The sequence below is a fragment of the Pseudophryne corroboree genome, chromosome 2 (genome assembly GCF_028390025.1).
Source record: "Pseudophryne corroboree isolate aPseCor3 chromosome 2, aPseCor3.hap2, whole genome shotgun sequence".
Lineage (NCBI taxonomy): Eukaryota > Metazoa > Chordata > Amphibia > Anura > Myobatrachidae > Pseudophryne > Pseudophryne corroboree.
The window spans coordinates 262424523-262442721 of NC_086445.1; the positions used below are offsets into that span (position 1 = coordinate 262424523).

At 48.3% G+C, this 18199-nt stretch overlaps 1 protein-coding gene across 4 annotated transcripts in view; it reads left to right on the forward strand.

Moving 5' to 3' along the window:
* Positions 1–18199, forward strand: part of CCNT1 (cyclin T1) — an 84979-nt gene that overhangs the window by 45511 nt on the left and 21269 nt on the right. For 3 of the 4 annotated variants that reach the window (XM_063952748.1, XM_063952749.1, XM_063952750.1), the window contains 2 exons: positions 897–942; positions 17992–18155. In XM_063952748.1, coding sequence (XP_063808818.1) covers positions 897–942; positions 17992–18155 — 210 coding nt within the window. The remainder of the gene's footprint in view (positions 1–896; positions 943–17991; positions 18156–18199) is intronic. The other variant, XR_010213146.1, reaches the window with a different exon arrangement.

Below are 18199 nucleotides of genomic sequence, written 5' to 3' on the forward strand. Positions count from 1 at the left end.
TTCATGAAAGCTATGCTGGTTATGGTAGCTCTCGAGGACAAAAGGGGTAACTGTCATACTGTGTCAAAGTGGCCTCGGCCTCTCTTCTCCTAACACATTTGCAAAGTACAGCGGAATCACATGGCTAGGTAATAAACTTCACAAAAGTCGAGCCATGTCGATCATAAAATTATATATTTGGGTCTTTTATTTGAGTCTTGTTCCAGAGGAAGTAGGTTCTGAAACCTTACAAAAGAAATTGTATATTGTTTTGAAGTGGTGCAGTGCAAGCTTCCATACTTGGATCTTCCAAAACAAAATTCTAGTCAAGTGGTCAAGGTCAGACTCTGTTGTGGCTCGACACCATTGGTCACTGTCTTCTCAGTCCCTGTGGTGACTGAAGAGTCAAACTTTCACCAAGTGTTGCCCCCTTTCCATCTGGAATTAGACCATCTTGACCACCTATGGCCGCATGCAAGGATGGGTAGCAGTGATACTGAACCTACGACATAAGGAGGAGGCAAAGCTACCTATAAACATTTGCAATCTCAGATAAACGAAATCCGATAAATGGATTTAACCATAATTAGAAAAAAAATGTTTTTGTACTTTAATTCTGGTTCTATTAGAGTTTTCACTATATTGTGTTTTAGAAATTGCTATGGTTTCTATTTTCTTGACACCCCATCCTTCCTAATTGGCGGCTTTGTGGGGTATGGATTTTTGATCAATATATATGGGTAGTTATGTGTACATATATTACGTGTAAGTACATACCATTTTATTTTACACAGATATGATAGATTCTTTAAAAATTAATGTTTTCCTTGTTATTTGCTTCCAGTGGTATATTTTTAAGTCATGAAATTCCGTGTAATTACAGCACTTTAATCAACTTTCTCTGTCTCTTTTCTCAGCGAGCAAGGACCTGGCCCAGACATCCTACTTCATGGCAACCAACAGGTTAATTTATGAACGTGTATCTGAGGGTGTGGGGTGAAGGAAAGTGCTTTTTTTAAGGTACAGGTGACAAGGAACTGAGTGGTAACATGGAGTGTGAGACCTATGGCCACAGTTAAGAAAAATGGTATCAAACTATAGATTTATAACCAAATTCACCAATATAAACTTTTGTAAGTCTGCATATAGAAACGCCAGATTTATAATAATTGTCTATTATATTCACTCATGATTTCATAGTTTTCTTTTTGAACCATCTGGGGGACGCTGCGCACTTACTGATGGGTTAGAGTAGGGGTGGGCAAAATACGGCCCGCAAACCGATCCTGTCCGGCCCACTGCCTCCCACCAGCGAGCAATGACAAGCGGCCCGAACAGCTGAGCTGCTTGTCATTGCTCTGAGCTGCAGTACCTCCAAGCTGCCGGCGGCGCCTCTCTCCCCTGCTGCTGCGTTGTAGCAGCCTCCTCCAGAGTCCCCAGTGACAACGGCTGGGTTCAGCCGAAAAGGGGCGGAGCTACGTGCCTAGGAGGGGGCGGGGCTATAGGGACCTCAGGGGGCGGAGCTACACGGGACAAGAGCCAGACTTGTACAGAATAGGTCCATCCTTCCTGCCACTGCCAGCCAGCCAGATCAGTAAAGTTAATGGGAGAAGTGAGTGAGAGAAAGAAAGGTGTGTGTGTGTGTGTGTGTGATAGTGTGCGTATATTTGTATGTGCGGGCAGTGGCGCCAGTCTGTTTTTAGGTTTGGGGGAGAGATCTTTAGCTCTCGCTGTACCAACCCCTCCCGTGTTCTGTCACCATGTCACCCCCGTGTTCTGTCACGTATAACCCCCCCGTGTTCTGTCACTGTCACACTCCCCCCCCCCCCCCCCCGTGTTCTGTCACTGCGTCACACCCCCCGTGTTCTGTCACCGTGTCACCCCACCGTGTTCTGTCACTGTGTCACACCCACCGTGTTCTGTCACTGTGTCACACCCCCCCGTGTTCTGTCACCGTGTCACACCCCCCGTGTTCTGTCACCGTGTCACCCCACCCCGTGTTCTGTCACCGTGTCACCCCCACCGTGTTCTGTCACCGTGTCACCCCCACCGTGTTCTGTCACCGTGTCACACACCCCGTGTTCTGTCACCGTGTCACCCCCACCGTGTTCTGTCACCGTGTCACACACCCCGTGTTCTGTCACTGTCACCCCCCCTCCCCGTGTTCTGTCACTGTGTCACACCTTTCCCCAGGGGCCATAAGACACTGGATAATTTGCTTGCTGCACAATAATTATCCTAAATAAAATGTTAATGTGTAAAAGGGGGCTCTACCTGCTGTAATGTGTAAAAGGTGCTCTACCTTCCATACTGTGTAAAAGGGGCTCTATCTGGTGTAATGTGTGTAAGTGGCGCTGTGTGGCGCAATTTGAATAATGGAGACTATTGTGCAGCCTAATATGAATCTGTATTATTTTTTGCCCACACCCCTTCCACATGAAGCACGTCCCTATATTTTTGGCAAGTGGGGGGAGCTGCTATTTTGTATGTGGCCCTCGGATACTGACAGGAAATGTCAAGTGGCCCCTCAGCTGAAATAATTGCCCACCCCTGGGTTAGAGTGTGTGGGAAGGGAGTTTGGCACAGAACCTATAGAAAACTAACTCCTCCCCCCTCTAACCCCTCCCATCTGCAGCCTGTTCGGGACTCACCTCAGTTTTAGTTTTGTGCCTGGAGAGTACAGGCACAGTTTTTATGCCTATTGTTTTTAGTTAGGTTTCATTTGTTTGTTTAGATTTTTTGTTGAATACTTAGTCCCTGTATACAGGTGACAAGTATGCTTAGAGTGGGATTACATAGATAAATGCAGTTTTTCAGCAACAGTACTACTTACTTAGACGACCTGTTGCTGAAGGCTCCTTCACAGACACTTCTTCACCAACAATTGCAGCTCACAATAGACACCCTGCAGTCATTCGGGTGGATCAGGAATTTCCCAAAATCTTCACTGCTTCCCTCTCAGAAGATGGTGTTTCTAGGTCTCCTGTTTGATACCAGGAGTCAGAAAGTTTTTTTTTGTCAGCCACTAGGGGACACTGGCACAACTTCAAGACTGTGGGTGTGATGATGGTGTCTTACAGGGAGCTGGCACTTTAAATAAGGCTCCTCCCCCTCTATACCCCATCATCCCTCAGTTTTGAATTTGTGCCGAGGGAGCTGGTCAGCTGCTGACTGAGCTCCTGCTCAGTTATATTACTTCACTTTATTTCATTTTTTTTTTTCTTTTACTTCTTTCTTGGGACTTAGTTCCCTTAGCCTCAGGAACCCTTCATCACTTATCCAGAGAAGTGGGGTTCGGGTCACACACAAGCAGCAAGCTGCACAGGAGAACAGCGCTTAACCAGAGAAGCACTGTTCCTCCCAACACAGCCGCATCTTGAGGCTCTGGTTTGGTGAGTGAGCCTGCTTGTAGGAACACGGCTGGCCTCCGTCCCCTCCTCTGCCCGGTCATACTGCCGTGCTGACAAACCTAGCGCGGCAGCGTGGGGAAATAGTGCGCGCCTGCTCCCAGCTATCTTTCCAGCGACGGCGTTGAGGTCTTCCTGTACTGCCGTGCTGACAGTACACAGCACGGCAGTGTGGGGTAAGAGTGCAGCGTCCGCTTCCAATTTGTCCTCCTCTCCCAGCTGTGTCTGCAGGCCAATCCAGCAGCAGCGATAGCGATGTGCGGGGCTGCGCATCGCTATCGTTATCGCTGTAGGGGGTACACACGGAGCGATAATGCTGAAATTCTAAGCAATCTAGTCAGATTGCTTAGAATATCGCTCCGTGAGTACCCCCCTTAAATCTGGAATTGGAGAGATAGTCCAGCACCCGCTAAAGTCTAAAGGCCAGTACACACTAAAGAGATGTGTGTTGAGCGATCTGTCACAGACCGCTCAGCACACATCTCACCCCCCGCTCAGCACAGCTCAATGTGTGCTGAGCGAGGGGGTTGCTCATTTCACCCAGCAGGTGAAATGAGCGATGTGCTACATTGGTCTTGCATGCAGGCCAATCTAGCACTGGCGATAGCGATGCGCAGGGTTGTGCATCGCTATCACTGGGGGGCGTATACACGAGAGATCTGTGCTTAACTTCTAATCAATCTAGTCAGATTGCTTAGATTTTGAGCACGGATCTCTCCGTGTGTACCCCTCTTAATTTATAGAGGGGGAGGAGGACATCAGTTTATTGTTTAATTGAGGCATCCACTCAAAATGGTGGGGACCTGGTGAGATGGGTGCCTCTGCATAGGGGATGGGGGCAGAGTTGGCGGGTTTTCAGCCTGTCAGTCAAACTCATTCCTCAGCTAGGCAGCTCATTAATGGCAACAATTGTTTCTTTCTCCTCAGGAATCTGCAGGTGCACATTGCTACAGAGTTCCAGAAACTTAAAAGCCTGCACAAACTACAGGCTGGTGGCTGAGGGAATTTAGAATAGGGGAGTCCGTCAAATACCTCCCTCTAGCCTATTGACTTTCCTCTCTCTTTCTCTATATTATTGAGAGTGCTGGTGGAAAATTGTATGTGTCTCTAAAATGGCAGGCAAGGGACCAGCGAATAAGGCGTCGCAAAAATTGTCTGTGCAAAGTGTAACAAAAAAGCTCACACAGACGTTTCCGACCTGTGTGAAGCATGTGCTTTGGAGGTTACGTTAGTTAACCTGTCCCAAGGCGCTAATTTTGCCCCCTGGGCGGTAGCGCTAACTGCAACCATCTCATAATTACATACTGAAGCTGCTGCTTTAAGGAAGACTCGTGAGACGGTTAAAGAGATTCTTCAAAGTGATGTACCTTCTATTGCTACAGAACCACCTTGGGTATCAGGATTAGCCAGGTCGGTAGAGGGTCTCACAAAATGCCTGGACTTGTCCAGTAAACAGCCACAGACAGTGTCCAAGGCTAAGAAATGTCCAGTGCACTTAATTCTTCAGTCTGATGACTCCGGAGAAGAACTTCTTTCTCAGGACGAAGCTGAGGGGGACAATCGTGAGTTTGGCTAAATTACAGACGCAGATGACGAAGTTCAACCAGAACCTTCTCATGGGGTTCAACCTCTTATTTTAGCTATAAGACAAGTTTTTTTATATTTCCGAGACTACAACACCAGAGTTGCCAGATACGGCGTTATTTGGTAGAAAACATCGTTCTTCGTTCACGTATCCTTTTTCAAAAAAGCTGGATGAATGGGAGAAGTCACCTCAAGTGGACTCCTCTCTTTCCAGGTTGTCAAAGAAAACGGCATTACTCGTTCCGGGAGCAACTTCTTTGAAAGACCCTTCTGACAGGAAGTTGGACACCATGTTGAAGTCCATCTATTTGACTGCAGGAGTTGCAGTTAGACCAACCTTGGTGAGTTCTTGGGTGAACAATGCAGTGGAGCATTAGGCCACTAAGTTGATTAAAGATTTACAAGAGGGGGTTCCGTTAGAAGACGTAGTTATCCTAGAGTAACACATTAAAGAATCGGTTATATACTTGGGAGAAGCGGCTAGAGATATCGGACAAGTTAACTCAAGGATCTCAGCAGCAACTATTGAAGCCAGAAGAGCCCTTTGGCTGAGGTCATGGCAAGTAGACATGGAATCAAAAAGAGCGGCGGAGGCACTTCTGTTTACAGGTGACATTCTTTTTGGAAAAGAACAAGACACGTTAATTCTACAAGCTATGGGTGGTAAATCTACCTTCTTACTGACCCTTCCACCACCATCTAAATGCTCTTATACTGGAAACTCTTTTCGATCCTTTCGTTCCACTCAACCTTTTAGAGGAAGAGCTACACCCTTGCGAGGTAGAGGTCGTGGCAATCAACCAGTCGCTGCTCCTCGTCAAGACCCAAAGCCTACAGAAAAGACCGTGACATGACGGTCTCCCTTCCCACTGGGGCCCAGGTACGGTAGAGCCCGCCTTCTAAATTTTCAGGATGCCTGGTTCAAAATATCCGACAATGCGTGGATTCGCAACATCATCTCCCAAGGATACAAGTTAGATTTTGAAGTTTTACCGCCAAATAAATGTTTTAAGACAAGTCTTCCCATCCTTCTGGACAAATGTTTAGCTCTTTAAGATGAAATACGGACCTTAGTAGAATCAGCTGTGCTAATGCTGGTACCATTGACTGAGTCAATGGAAAAAGGGTTACTATTCCAATCTTTTCGTAGTTCCAAAACCAGAAGGTATGGTAAGACCAATCCTGAACCTGAAATCATTAAATCAGTTTCTGTCTTATAACCGGTTCAAGATGGAGTCGCTCAACTCAGTGATTTCGAGCCTGGAACCCAAGGAATTTATGATTTCTCTAACGTCCTAGTGGATGCTGGGGACTCCGTAAGGACCATGGGGAATAGACGGGCTCCGCAGGAGACTAGGCACTCTAAGAAAGAATTAGGACTACTGGTGTGCACTGGCTCCTCCCTCTATGCCCCTCCTCCAGACCTCAGTTAGAATCTGTGCCCGGAAGGAGCTGGGTGCATTTTGGTGAGCTCTCCAGAGCTTGCTATTAAGAAAGTATTTTAGTTAGGTTTTTTTATTTTCAGAGAGCTTTTGCTGGCAACAGACTCTCTGCTACGTGGGACTGAGGGGAGAGAAGCAAACCTACTAACTGCGGCTAGGTTGCGCTTCTTAGGCTACTGGACACCATTAGCTCCAGAGGGATCGAACACAGGAACCTAACCTTGGTCGTCCATTCCCGGAGCCGCGCCGCCGTCCCCCTCGCAGAGCCAAAAGACAGAAGCCGGCGGGTTGAAGCAAGAAGACGTCAAAATCGGTGGCAGAAGACTCCTGTCTTTATATGAGGTAGCGCCATTGGTCCCACACTAACCCACACACTCCGGTCACTGTAGGGTGCAGGGGGGGGGGGGGCGCCCTGGGCAGCAATTGAGTACCTCCTGGCAAAAAGCAGCATATATACAGCTGGGCACTGTAATATGTATGAGTCCCCGCCATTATTTTTACACAAAATCGCGGGACAGAAGCCCGCCGCTGAGGGGGCGGGGCTTCTTCCTCAGCACTCACCAGCGCCATTTTCTCTCCACAGCTCCGCTGAGAGTAAGCTCCCCAGGCTCTCCCCTGCAGAAGAAGAGGGTGAAAAGAGAGGGGGGGCACATAAATTGGCGTAAAAACAATATATACAGCAGCTACTGGGTTAACACTAAGTTACTGTGTGATTCCTGGGTCATATAGCGCTGGGGTGTGTGCTGGCATACTCTCTCTGTCTCTCCAAAGGGCCTTGTGGGGGAACTGTCTTCAAATAGAGCATACCCTGTGTGTGTGGTGTGTCGGTACGTGTGTGTCGACATGTCGGAGGTAAAAGGCTCCCCTAAGGAGGAGATGGAGCAAATATGTGTGTGTGAGGGTGTCTCCGTCGACAACGCCGACACCTGTTTGTATGTGTAATTAAGTGCTAAGGTGAATTTATTGCACAAAAGATTAGAGAACAGACAGGAAATCTACCCATGTCTGTCACTCTGTCGCAGAGACCTTCAGTGTCTCTCAATGCTCACTATCCAAAATAATAAACACTGATGCCGACGCGGAGATTGACTCCAGTGTCGACTACGATAATGCAAAGTTACAGCCAAAATGGCAGAAAAGTATTCAATATATGATTATTGTAATAAAAGATGATTTGCATGTCACTGACGACTCATCTGTCCCTGACACAAGGGTACACATGTTTAAGGGGAAGAAAGCTGAGGTAAATTTCCCTCCTCTCATGAGGAAAAAGAGCGGGAATCTCCAGACAAGAGACTGCAGTTTCCCACAAAGAATTCTCAGGCAGTATCCTTTCCCCACTAGGGCCAGGATACGATGGGAATCTTCCCCTAGGGTGTCACGTTTACCCAAAAGGTAACCTGTCGTAACAGCTATTCTCAGGGATCCTGCAGATAGCGTGCACGTTCTGGTACACTACTCAGACCGGCGATTGTGTCGGCATGGGTTTATAGCGCTGTGGCAGCATGGACAGGTACCTTATCAGCAGAGATTGAGACCCTAGTATGTATATAGATATACATATGTATATATATATATATATATATATATATATATATATATATATATATTAAAGATGCTGTCTTAAGAGATATGTATATATGAAACATGCCCAAAGAGACATGAGTATACTGGGTCCTAGAGTCAAAGCTATGTCGATTTCTGCTTGACGTGTCCTGTAGAATATGCAATGGACAGATGATGCCGACTTAAGAGGCATATGGAAGGCTGAGGATTGTGTGGAGAAGGGTTCTCGGACCTGGTCTCCACGGCTATAGCTGGTAATTCTGTTGTTTTGCCTTATATTCCTGCGCAGCCTAGGAAAGCACGACATTATCAAATGCAGCCTTTAGAACAAAGAAACAAGAAAGTCCGAGGTGCGTCCTTTCTTGCCAGAGGCGGGGGCAGAGGAAAGAAGCTGCACAACACAGCTAGGTCCCAGGAACAGAAGTCCTCCCCGGCCTCTACAATAATCCACCGCATGTCGCTGGGGCTCCACAAGGCGGAGCTAGGCCCGGTGGGGGCACGCCTGCGTAAGTTCAGCCACAAGTGGGTTCACTCCCTGTTAGATCCCTGGGCAACAGATATTGTGTCTCAGGGATGCAAGCTGGACTTTGAGAAGATGCCACCTCGCCGACGGCCCTGCCGGCTTCCCCCCCACGAGAGGGAAACAGTGTTAACTGCAATTCACAAATTGTATCTTCAGCAGGTGGTGGTCAAGATTCCCCTCCTTCAACGAGGAAAGGGTTACTATTCGACCATGTTTGTAGTACCGAAACCGGACGGTTCGGTCAGACCCATATTGAATTTAAAATCCCTGAACATATACCTGAAAAGGTTCAAGTTCAAGATGGAATCGCTCAGAGCGGTCATCGCAAGCCTGGAAGGGGGGGATTTTATGGTGTCTCTGGACATAAAGGATGCATACCTTCATGTCCCCATTTATCCACCTCATCAGGCGTACCTCAGATTTGTGGTACAGGATTGTCATTACCAATTCCAGACGTTGCCGTTTGATCTGTTCACGGCACCGAGAATATTTACCAAGGTAATGGCAGAAATGATGGGCTTCTGCGAAAGCAAGGAGTCACAATTATCCCATACTGGGACGATCTCCTAATAAAGGCGAGGTCCAGAGAGCAGTTGCTGATCAGCGTAGCACACTCTCGGGAAGTGTTGCAACAGCACGGCTGGATTCTGAATATTCCAAGGTCGCAGCTGATTCCTACGATGCGTCTGCCCTTCCTGGGCATGATTCTGGACACAGACCAGAAGAAGGTTTTTCTCCCAGCGGAGAAGGCTCGGGAGCTCGTGACTCTGGTCAGGGGCCTCTTAAAACCAAAACAGGTGTCGGTGCATCAATGCACGCGAGTCCTGGGAAAGATGGTGGCGTCTTACGAAGCCATTCCCTTCGTCAGGTTCCATGCGAGGAACTTTCAGTGGGACCTGTTGGACAAGTGGTCCGGATCGCATCTTCAGATGCATCGGCTGATCACCCTATCCCCCAGGGCCAGGGTGTCTCTTCTGTGGTGGCTGCAGAGTGCTCACCTTCTCGAGGGCCGCAGGTTCGGCATACAGGACTGGGTCCTGGTGACCACGGATGCAAGCCTCCGAGGATGGGGGGCAGTCACTGAGGGAAGAAACTTCCAAGGGTTGTGGTCAAGTCAGGAAACTTGTCTGCACATCAATATCCTGCAACTAAGGGCCATATACAACGCCCTGAGTCAAGCGGAGCATCTGCTTCGCAACCAAACGGTGCTGATTCAGTCAGACAACATCACCGCAGTGGCTCATGTAAACCGCCAGGGCGGCACAAGAAGCAGGGTGGCGGTGGCAGAAGCCATCAGAATTCTTCGCTGGGCGGAGAATCACGTGCAAGCACTGTCAGCAGTGTTCATTCCGGGAGTGGACAATTGGGAAGCAGACTTCCTCAGCAGGCACGACCTCCACCCGGGAGAGTGGGGACTTCATCAAGAAGTCTTCACACAGATTACAAATCGATGGGAACTGCCACAGGTGGACATGATGGCGTCCCGCCTCAACAAAAAGCTACAAATGTATTGCGCCAGGTCAAGAGACTCTCAGGCGATAGCTGTGGACGCACTAGTGACACCGTGGGTGTTCCAGTCGGTTTATGTGTTTCCTCCTCTTCCTCTCATACCCAAGGTGCTGAGAATCGTAAGAAAAAGAGGAGTGAGAACAATACTCATTGTTCTGGATTGGCCAAGAAGTACTTGGTATCCGGAACTGCAGGAAATGTTCACAGAGGACCCATGGCCTCTGCCTCTCAGACAGGATCTGTTGCAACAGGGGCCCTGTCTGTTCCAAGACTTACCGCGGCTGCGTTTGACGGCATGGCGGTTGAACGCCAGATCCTAACAGAAAAAGGCATTCCGGATGAGGTCATTCCTACGCTAATAAAGGCTAGGAATGACGTGACGGCTAAGCATTATCACCGTATATTGCGCAAATATGTTGCTTGGTGTGAGGCCAGGAATGCCCCTACAGAGGAATTCCAGCTGGGCCGTTTCCTTCACTTCCTACAGTCGGGAGTGACTTTGGGCTTAAAATTGGGGTCCATTAAGGTCCAGATTTCAGCCCTATCCATTTTCTTTCACAAGGAACTGGCTTCTCTTCCTGAGGTTCAGACGTTTGTAAAGGGAGTGCTGCATATTCAGCCCCTTTTGTGCCACCAGTGGCACCTTGGGATCTTAACGTGGTGTTGAGTTTCCTGAAATCACACTGGTTTGAGCCCCTTAAAACCGTGGAGTTAAAATATGTCACGTGGAAGGTGGTCATGCTATTGGCCTTAGCTCCGGCTAGGCGTGTGTCAGATTGGCGGCTTTGTCATGTAAAAGCCCCTATCTGGTTTTTCCATATGGACAGGGCAGAATTACGGACTCGTCCGCAATTTCTGCAAAAGGTGGTGTCATCCTTTCATTTGAACCAACCTATTGTGGTGCCTGCGGCTACTCGTGACTTGGAGGATTCCAAGTTACTAGATGTAGTCAGGGCTTTGAAGATTTATGTAGCCAGAACGGCTGGAGTCAGGAAAACTGACTCGCTGTTTATCTTGTATGCATCCAACAAGCTGGGTGCTCCTGCTTCAAAGCAAACTATTGCTCGCTGGATCTGTAACACGATTCAGCAGGCTCATTCTGCGGCTGGATTGCCGCATCCAAAATCAGTGAAAACCCATTCCACAAGGAAAGTGGGCTCTTCTTGGGCGGCTGCCCGAGGAGTCTCGGCATTACAGCTTTGCCGAGCAGCTACTTGGTCGGGTTCAAACACTTTTGCAAAATTATACAAGTTTGATACCCTGGCTGAGGAGGACCTTGTGTTTGCCCATTCGGTGCTGCAGAGTCATCCGCACTCTCCCGCCCGTTTGGGAGCTTTGGTATAATCCCCATGGTCCTTACGGAGTCCCCAGCATCCACTAGGACGTTAGAGAAAATAAGATTTTACTCACCGGTAAATCTATTTCTCGTAGTCCGTAGTGGATGCTGGGCGCCCGTCCCAAGTGCGGACTTCTTCTGCAATGCTTGTATATAGTTATTGCTTACATAAGGGTTATGTTATAGTTGCATCAGGGTTGATCTGATGCTCTATTGTTGTTCATACTGTTAACTGGGTAAGTTATCACAAGTTATACGGTGTGATTGGTGTGGTTGGTATGAGTCTTACCCTGGATTCCAAAATCCCTTTCCTTGTAATGTCAGCTCTTCCGGGCACAGTTTCCTTAACTGAGGTCTGGAGGAGGGGCATAGAGGGAGGAGCCAGTGCACACCAGTAGTCCTAATTCTTTCTTAGAGTGCCCAGTCTCCTGCGGAGCCCGTCTATTCCCCATGGTCCTTACGGAGTCCCCAGCATCCACTACGGACTACGAGAAATAGATTTACCGGTGAGTAAAATCTTATTATCTCTCGACACCAAGGATGTATATCTTAACATTCCGATCTGGGAACCTCACCAAGCATTTCTCAGGTTCGCGATTCAACAGGATCATTTTTAGTTCAGAGCCTTACCATTCGGACTGTCCACAGCACCCAGTGTTTACCAAGGTCATGTCAGTGATGATTGCTCACCTCAGATCATTGGGAATCACAATAATACCATACCTAGACGACCTCCTCCTCAAGGCTCCATCCGATCTCATTCTCCAGGAGCATGCTCTAGTAACATACAATGTGTTGGTAGAACATGGATGGATAATTTTTGGAAATCCAACCTTCATCCGTCACAGCGTCTCCAGTTTCTCTGAGTATACAGAAACTGGTCCGGGCTGTTCTCAAGCCATGATGGGTATCAGTCCATTTATGCATTCGTCGTCTTGGGAAGATGGTAGCTGCTTTCGAAACTCTGGAGTTCGGATGTTTTCATTCACGTCCTTTCCAGCTGGACCTGTTACATCAATGGTCTGGGTCGCATCTACACTTTAAACAGTTAGTTCGTCTAACTCCGGAGACACGACTTTTGCTTCTTTGGTGGCTCCAGCTGCACAATCTCACTGTAGACAGGCGGTTTGGTGTGTGGGACTAGATGCTCCTCACGACGGATGCCAGCCTCAGGGGATGGGGCACGGTTGTGTTAGACTCCCATCTTCAGGGCCACTGGTCTCCACAAGAATCGCTGTTGCCAATAAATGTGTTGGAACTGAGAGCGATCTACAATGCGCCGGTACAAGCCGCCCACATTCTTCGATCCAAGGCGGTAAAAGTTCAATCGGACAACGCAACTGCTGTAACGTATGTAAACAAACAAGGCGGAACGCACAATCGCCAAGCAATGCAAGAGGTGTCACGTATTATCCAGTGGGCAGAACGTAACACAGTAATTCTCTCGCCGGTATTCTTTCCAGGAGTGGACAATTGGGAAGCAGACTACCTCAAACCGTCAGGATCTACATCCGGGAGAATGGGCACTTCACAGGTTGTCCAGACATGGATCTCATGGCATCCCGTCTCAGTCATCAGCTAACAAGACACATCTCCAGATCCCGGGATCCTCAAGCGGAAGCGTACGACCTAGTTTACGTGTTTCCTCCGTTCCCTCTATTGTCTTGAATTCTCAAGAGAATCAAACTGGAGTCAATCACGCTGATCCTGGTGGCACCAGATTGGCTTCGGAGGGCTTGGCATTCAGACCTGCGCTTTCTTCTAGCGGATGATCCTTGACCTCTTCCTCTGTGTCCGAATCTACTCCAACAAGGGCCTTTCGGGCATCCAGATATACCACGGCTATGTTTAACGAGATGGCTATTGAGGTAGACATCCTGAAAAGAAAAGTAATTCCGGAATGTGTGATCCCCACAATGTTGCGGGCACGAAAACCGGTTACGGCAGCCCATTACCATATATAGCTTGGTATGATCGAAGAGGATTTCCATTGGATTCTTTTAGTCTCTCACGGTTCTTAGTGTTTCTTCAAACAGGATTGGGTTCCGGACTTCGTCTAGGATCCCTGAAGGTTTCAGGTTTCTGTTTTATCGATTTTTTTTCAGAAACGCCTAGCACTCCTGGCGGATGTGCAAACATTTCTACAAGGGGTTCTACGGGTACAACCTCCGTTTGTTCCACCTACAGCACCTTGGGATTTAAATCTGGTGCTGGAATTTCTACAGTCAACCTGTTTTGAACCTTTGGAAGAAGCTGACTTTTGATATCTTACTTGGAAGACTGCTTTTCTACTAGCCATAGCTTCAGCCCGGAGGGTTTTTGAATTAAGGGGGTCATTCCGAGTTGATCTATCGCTAGCTACTTTTAGCAGCCGTGCAAACGCATTGTCGCCGCCCACCGGGGAGTGTATTTTCGCTTTGCAGAAGTGCAAACGCTTGTGCAGCAGAGCGCCTGCAAAATAATTTTGTGCAAAACAAGACCAGCCCTGTAGTTACTCTTCGTGTGCGTTGATTCTAACGACGCAGGGACGGCTTTTGACTTCACACACCCGCCCAACGTTCGCCCAGCATTTTCCTCGACATGCCTGCGTCTTTCTAAGCACTCCCTGAAAATGGTCGGTTGACACCCACTTCATGTCAATCTTCCTGCGTTTGGCCGTGCGAGTGAAAGCTTCGCTAGAACCTGTGCAAAACCACAATGGACTTTGTACCCGTATATCGCGCGTGCGCATTGCGGTGCATGCGCAGAAATGATATTTAGCCGGATCGCTGCGCTGCGATCAACGGCAGCTAGCAATCAACTCGGAATGGCCCCCTAAGTGCCTTGTCTCGCAGACTTCCCTTTTTGACTTTTCATCCTGATCGGGTGGAGTTGAGAACACGTGCTTCTTTCCTTCCCAAGGTCATGTCGGCTTTTCACATCAATCAGCCTATTGTGGTTCCATCTTTGCAGGACGATTCTGGGACACCTTCTTTGGATGTTGTGAGAACCTTGAAGATTTATGTAGAGCGGACTGCGCCTTTCAGGAAGTCTGATGCTTTATGATGTCCCTCGTCGCGGGTGGCCTGCTACTAAGCAGACCCTGGCCCGCTGGATTAAGTTGACTGTTCGTCAGGCCTATCTCCAGCAGTCTAGGCGACCGCCAGTATCCATTGCTGCTCACTCTACGCGTTCAGTTGGGTCTTTGTGGGCCGCTAGTATGGCGTTTGCGATCTCCTGCCCAGGGGGGAACTTTGGGACGTCCCCACAGTCTTGAAGTTGTGCCAGTGTCCCCTAGTGGCTGACAGAAAAAGGAGGATTTTGGTACTTACCGATAAATCCCTTTTTCAGAAGCCATAGGGGACATTGGTCGCCCGCCCGTCGCTGTTCTCTTACCTTCCTTGTTGTTAAGTTGTGTTTAATTGTTATATGCTCTCTTCCCTCGTATAGTTTCTGTTCTCTTGTTCCTGTCTCCTCTCGGCTAATTCATAACTGAGGGATGATGGGGGATAGAGGGGGAGTAGCATGTTTCACTTCTTAGATTATTTAAAGTGCCAGCTCCTGTAAGCCACCATCATCACCCCCACAGTCTTGAAGTTGTGCCAGTGTCTCCTGAGGCTTCCGAAAAAGGGATTTATCGGTAAGTACCAAAATCATCCTTTCTGCCTCAGGACAAAGTTCAGGACCTGCAGTCCAGAATCCGATCCCTGTTGCAATTGCTGCTGGTCTCAGTTCTCAGATGTATGCAGGTGTTTGGCAAGATGGTAGCAACGTTTGAGGCAGTGCCATATGCCAGGTTCCATGCTCGACCCCTTCAAGCTCAAATTCTCAGCTCTTAGACTCGAACCGGACCACACCTGGACTTGCAATTGTTCCGCTTGTCAGTTCAGACTCGTCAGTCTCTCCATTGGTGGCTTCACAGTCACAATCTGACCAAGGGAGTGCCGTTCACTATTTGGTCTTGGATGTTGGTCACCATGGACGCCAGCCTCACGGGTTGGGGGTGGTGTTTCAAACTCAGCACTTCAAGGCCTCTGGAACAGGAAAGGAATCAACGTTACAAATCAGCATCTTGTAATTGAGAGCGATCCGGTATGCTCTGCTTCAGGTACAAACCAGCGTCCGGGGTCATCCGGTACGCTTTCATTCAGACAACACCACGGCAGTGGCTTACATTAAACAGACAAGGAGGAGCTCAAAGCTGGAAAGCCATGAAGGAAGTCTCCCATACTCTCCAGTGGGCGGAACGTTGGGTTCCGGCCATCTCTGCAGTTCTCATTCCAGGAGTGGAAAACTGGGAAGCAGATTTCTTAAGCCGTCACCCAGTCCATCCAGGGGAATGGGAGCTTCATCAAGAGATGTTTCTTACTCTGGTGTCTCTGTGGGGAACTCCCGAAATTGATCTCATGACATCTCGTCTCAACAAAAAGCTCCCTCTGTACTGCTCACGAACTCAGGCTCCTCAGGCAGCGCTGATTGATGCCTTGACAGCTCCATTGCGGTTTCAACTGGGATATGTGTTCCCATCAATTCCTCTAATTCCACGCCTACTTCAGCGCATCTGGTGAGAAGGTCTGCCGGTTATTCTCGTGACTCCGGACTGGCCTTGTCAACAGTGGTACACTCTTCTGCGCAGAATGGTGACCAAGGAACCTTTCCATCTACCTCTGTGACCAGATCTTCTTCTACAAGGACCTTGTCGCCACCCCGATTTAAATTGTCTGGCTTTGACGGCATGGTTCTTTGACGGCCGGTGGTGAAAACTGTGCTTCAGGCTAGGAAAGCAGTCAACTCTCTAATTTATCACAGGGTGTGGCGTATCTACATTGCTTGGTGTGAAAAACGCTGGTTGTCGCCGGACCTCTTCCGCTTACCTCGCCTGTTGTCTTTCCCTCAGGGTGGTCTGACTAAAGGGCTTCGTCTTTCTTCCCTTAAAGGACAGGTTTCTGACTTGTCTGTGCTTTTTCAGAAAAGATTGGCTTTCCTTCCGGAGGTCCAGAAGTTTCTTCAGGGGGTGCTCAGGATTCAGCCTCCACTTATCCTCCACCTGGGATTTGAATTTAGTCCTTAAGGCTCTTCAGAAGCCTCCGTTTGAACCACTGGAATATGTAGAATTACTGTTCCTTACTCTTAAGGTGGTTTTTCTTTTGACCATTGCTTCGGCCAGACGTGTTTCAGAGATAGCGGCGTTTAGTGCAGGCCGCCTTTCTTGGTTTTTCATGATGATAGAGTGGTCTTGCTTGTCGGCTTTCCACCTGAATCAGGACATTGTACTTCCGGCGTTTGTTCCAACTTCCTCCGGTGAGGATAGTCATTTGGCATTATTGGACGTTGTTACGGCCTTGCACTTTTATTTGTCTTGTATGGAGTCTATTTGCCGTACAGATACCTTGTTGGTTTTGATTGACGCACCCAAACAAGGCTGGCCAGCCTCTAAGAACATGGTGGCTCATTGTGTGGCTTCTGCTATTCGGCAGGCCTATGTGTCCTCTACTGTTCCTGTTCCTGACCCCCTGAGGGCTCATTCGACTAGGGCTATTGGGGCCTCCTGGACTGTTCGTGGAGGTGTGTCTGTCAAGCAGCTGTGTAAAGTGGCGACCTGGTCGTCCGAGCATACTTTCACGAAGTTCCGTCGTTTTCATACGTTTGGTTTGGAGACTGCCTCTGTTGGGCGTCAAATTTTACAGACAGCTATGCCGTCTGGTTCTCCCTCGTCTAACTAGCTTGCTTTGGGAAATCCCATCAGTAAGTGCGCAGCGACCCCCAGATGGATGAAAGAGAAATTGGGATTTTTGTTTACTTAGTTTAAAATCTCTTTCTCTGATAACATCTGGGGGACGCTGCGATCTCTCCCGTATTTTTGACTGGTTAATTGGTAATGGTCTGTTCTGTCTCTTTCGGCTTTGCTAAACGTTAACCGAGGTGATTCCTGAACAGGCTGCAGATGGGAGGGGTTAGAGGAGGGAGGAGTTAGTTTTCTATAGGTTCTGTGCCAAACTGCCTTCCCACACACTCTTAACCCATCAGTAAGTGCGCAGTGTCCCCCAGATGGAATCAGAGAAAGAGATTTTACGGTAAGTAAACAAAAATCCCAATTTCTAGTGGGTGGGTGTAGAAAAACCTGTGGCCCATCAGAGCACTGGGATGCTCACAGCAGCTTGAGATTAGTGTGTTGACCTTGTGGGAGATGAGATGAGTGTGCTTACCCTGGGGAGTCTGTGACCTGTGCACTCCTGAGTTTGTTACTGTGGCCGGGGTTGCAGGATGAGTGACAAGGGAAGTGTCTTGATTTGATAAGGAGAATGGAAGGAAGCTGATAGCCACAGGCTGACGGCGAGTCAAGTAGCAGCTAAGTTCTGTTGGAACCTTTCACACTAATACAAAGTAGGTTCGAGATGCAAGCAAAAGCAAAAAAGATAAACCTCTGTTATTAACCGCAACATACAGAACTAAGTATTGTGCCAGTCCCTTAATGCCAATCTCCAAGCAACACACATTTGTGTTGCCGGCTCTACATGGGGAAGATTATGTTGTCTGACTCGCCTCTATATGAAGAAGTTTTGCCGAATGCATCTTGTGTTTACACATGGTTATTAAGATAAGATCATTGTTAAATGCTGAAGGTGTTGTTATCACCTCTAATACTAAATCTGCTATTTCCTATAGCCTGCATTTAACCACGTTCAGCCTTCAGTACACCCCTCCGGTAGTGGCTTGTGTCTGCATCCATTTGGCCTGTAAGTGGTCTAACTGGGAGATCCCTGTATCAACAGACGGAAAGCCGTGGTGGGAGTATGTGGATGTGACAGTAACATTGAAACTTTTGGATGGTTCGTATTTATATTTTATGATTTCTATATGTCTTAAAGTCAGT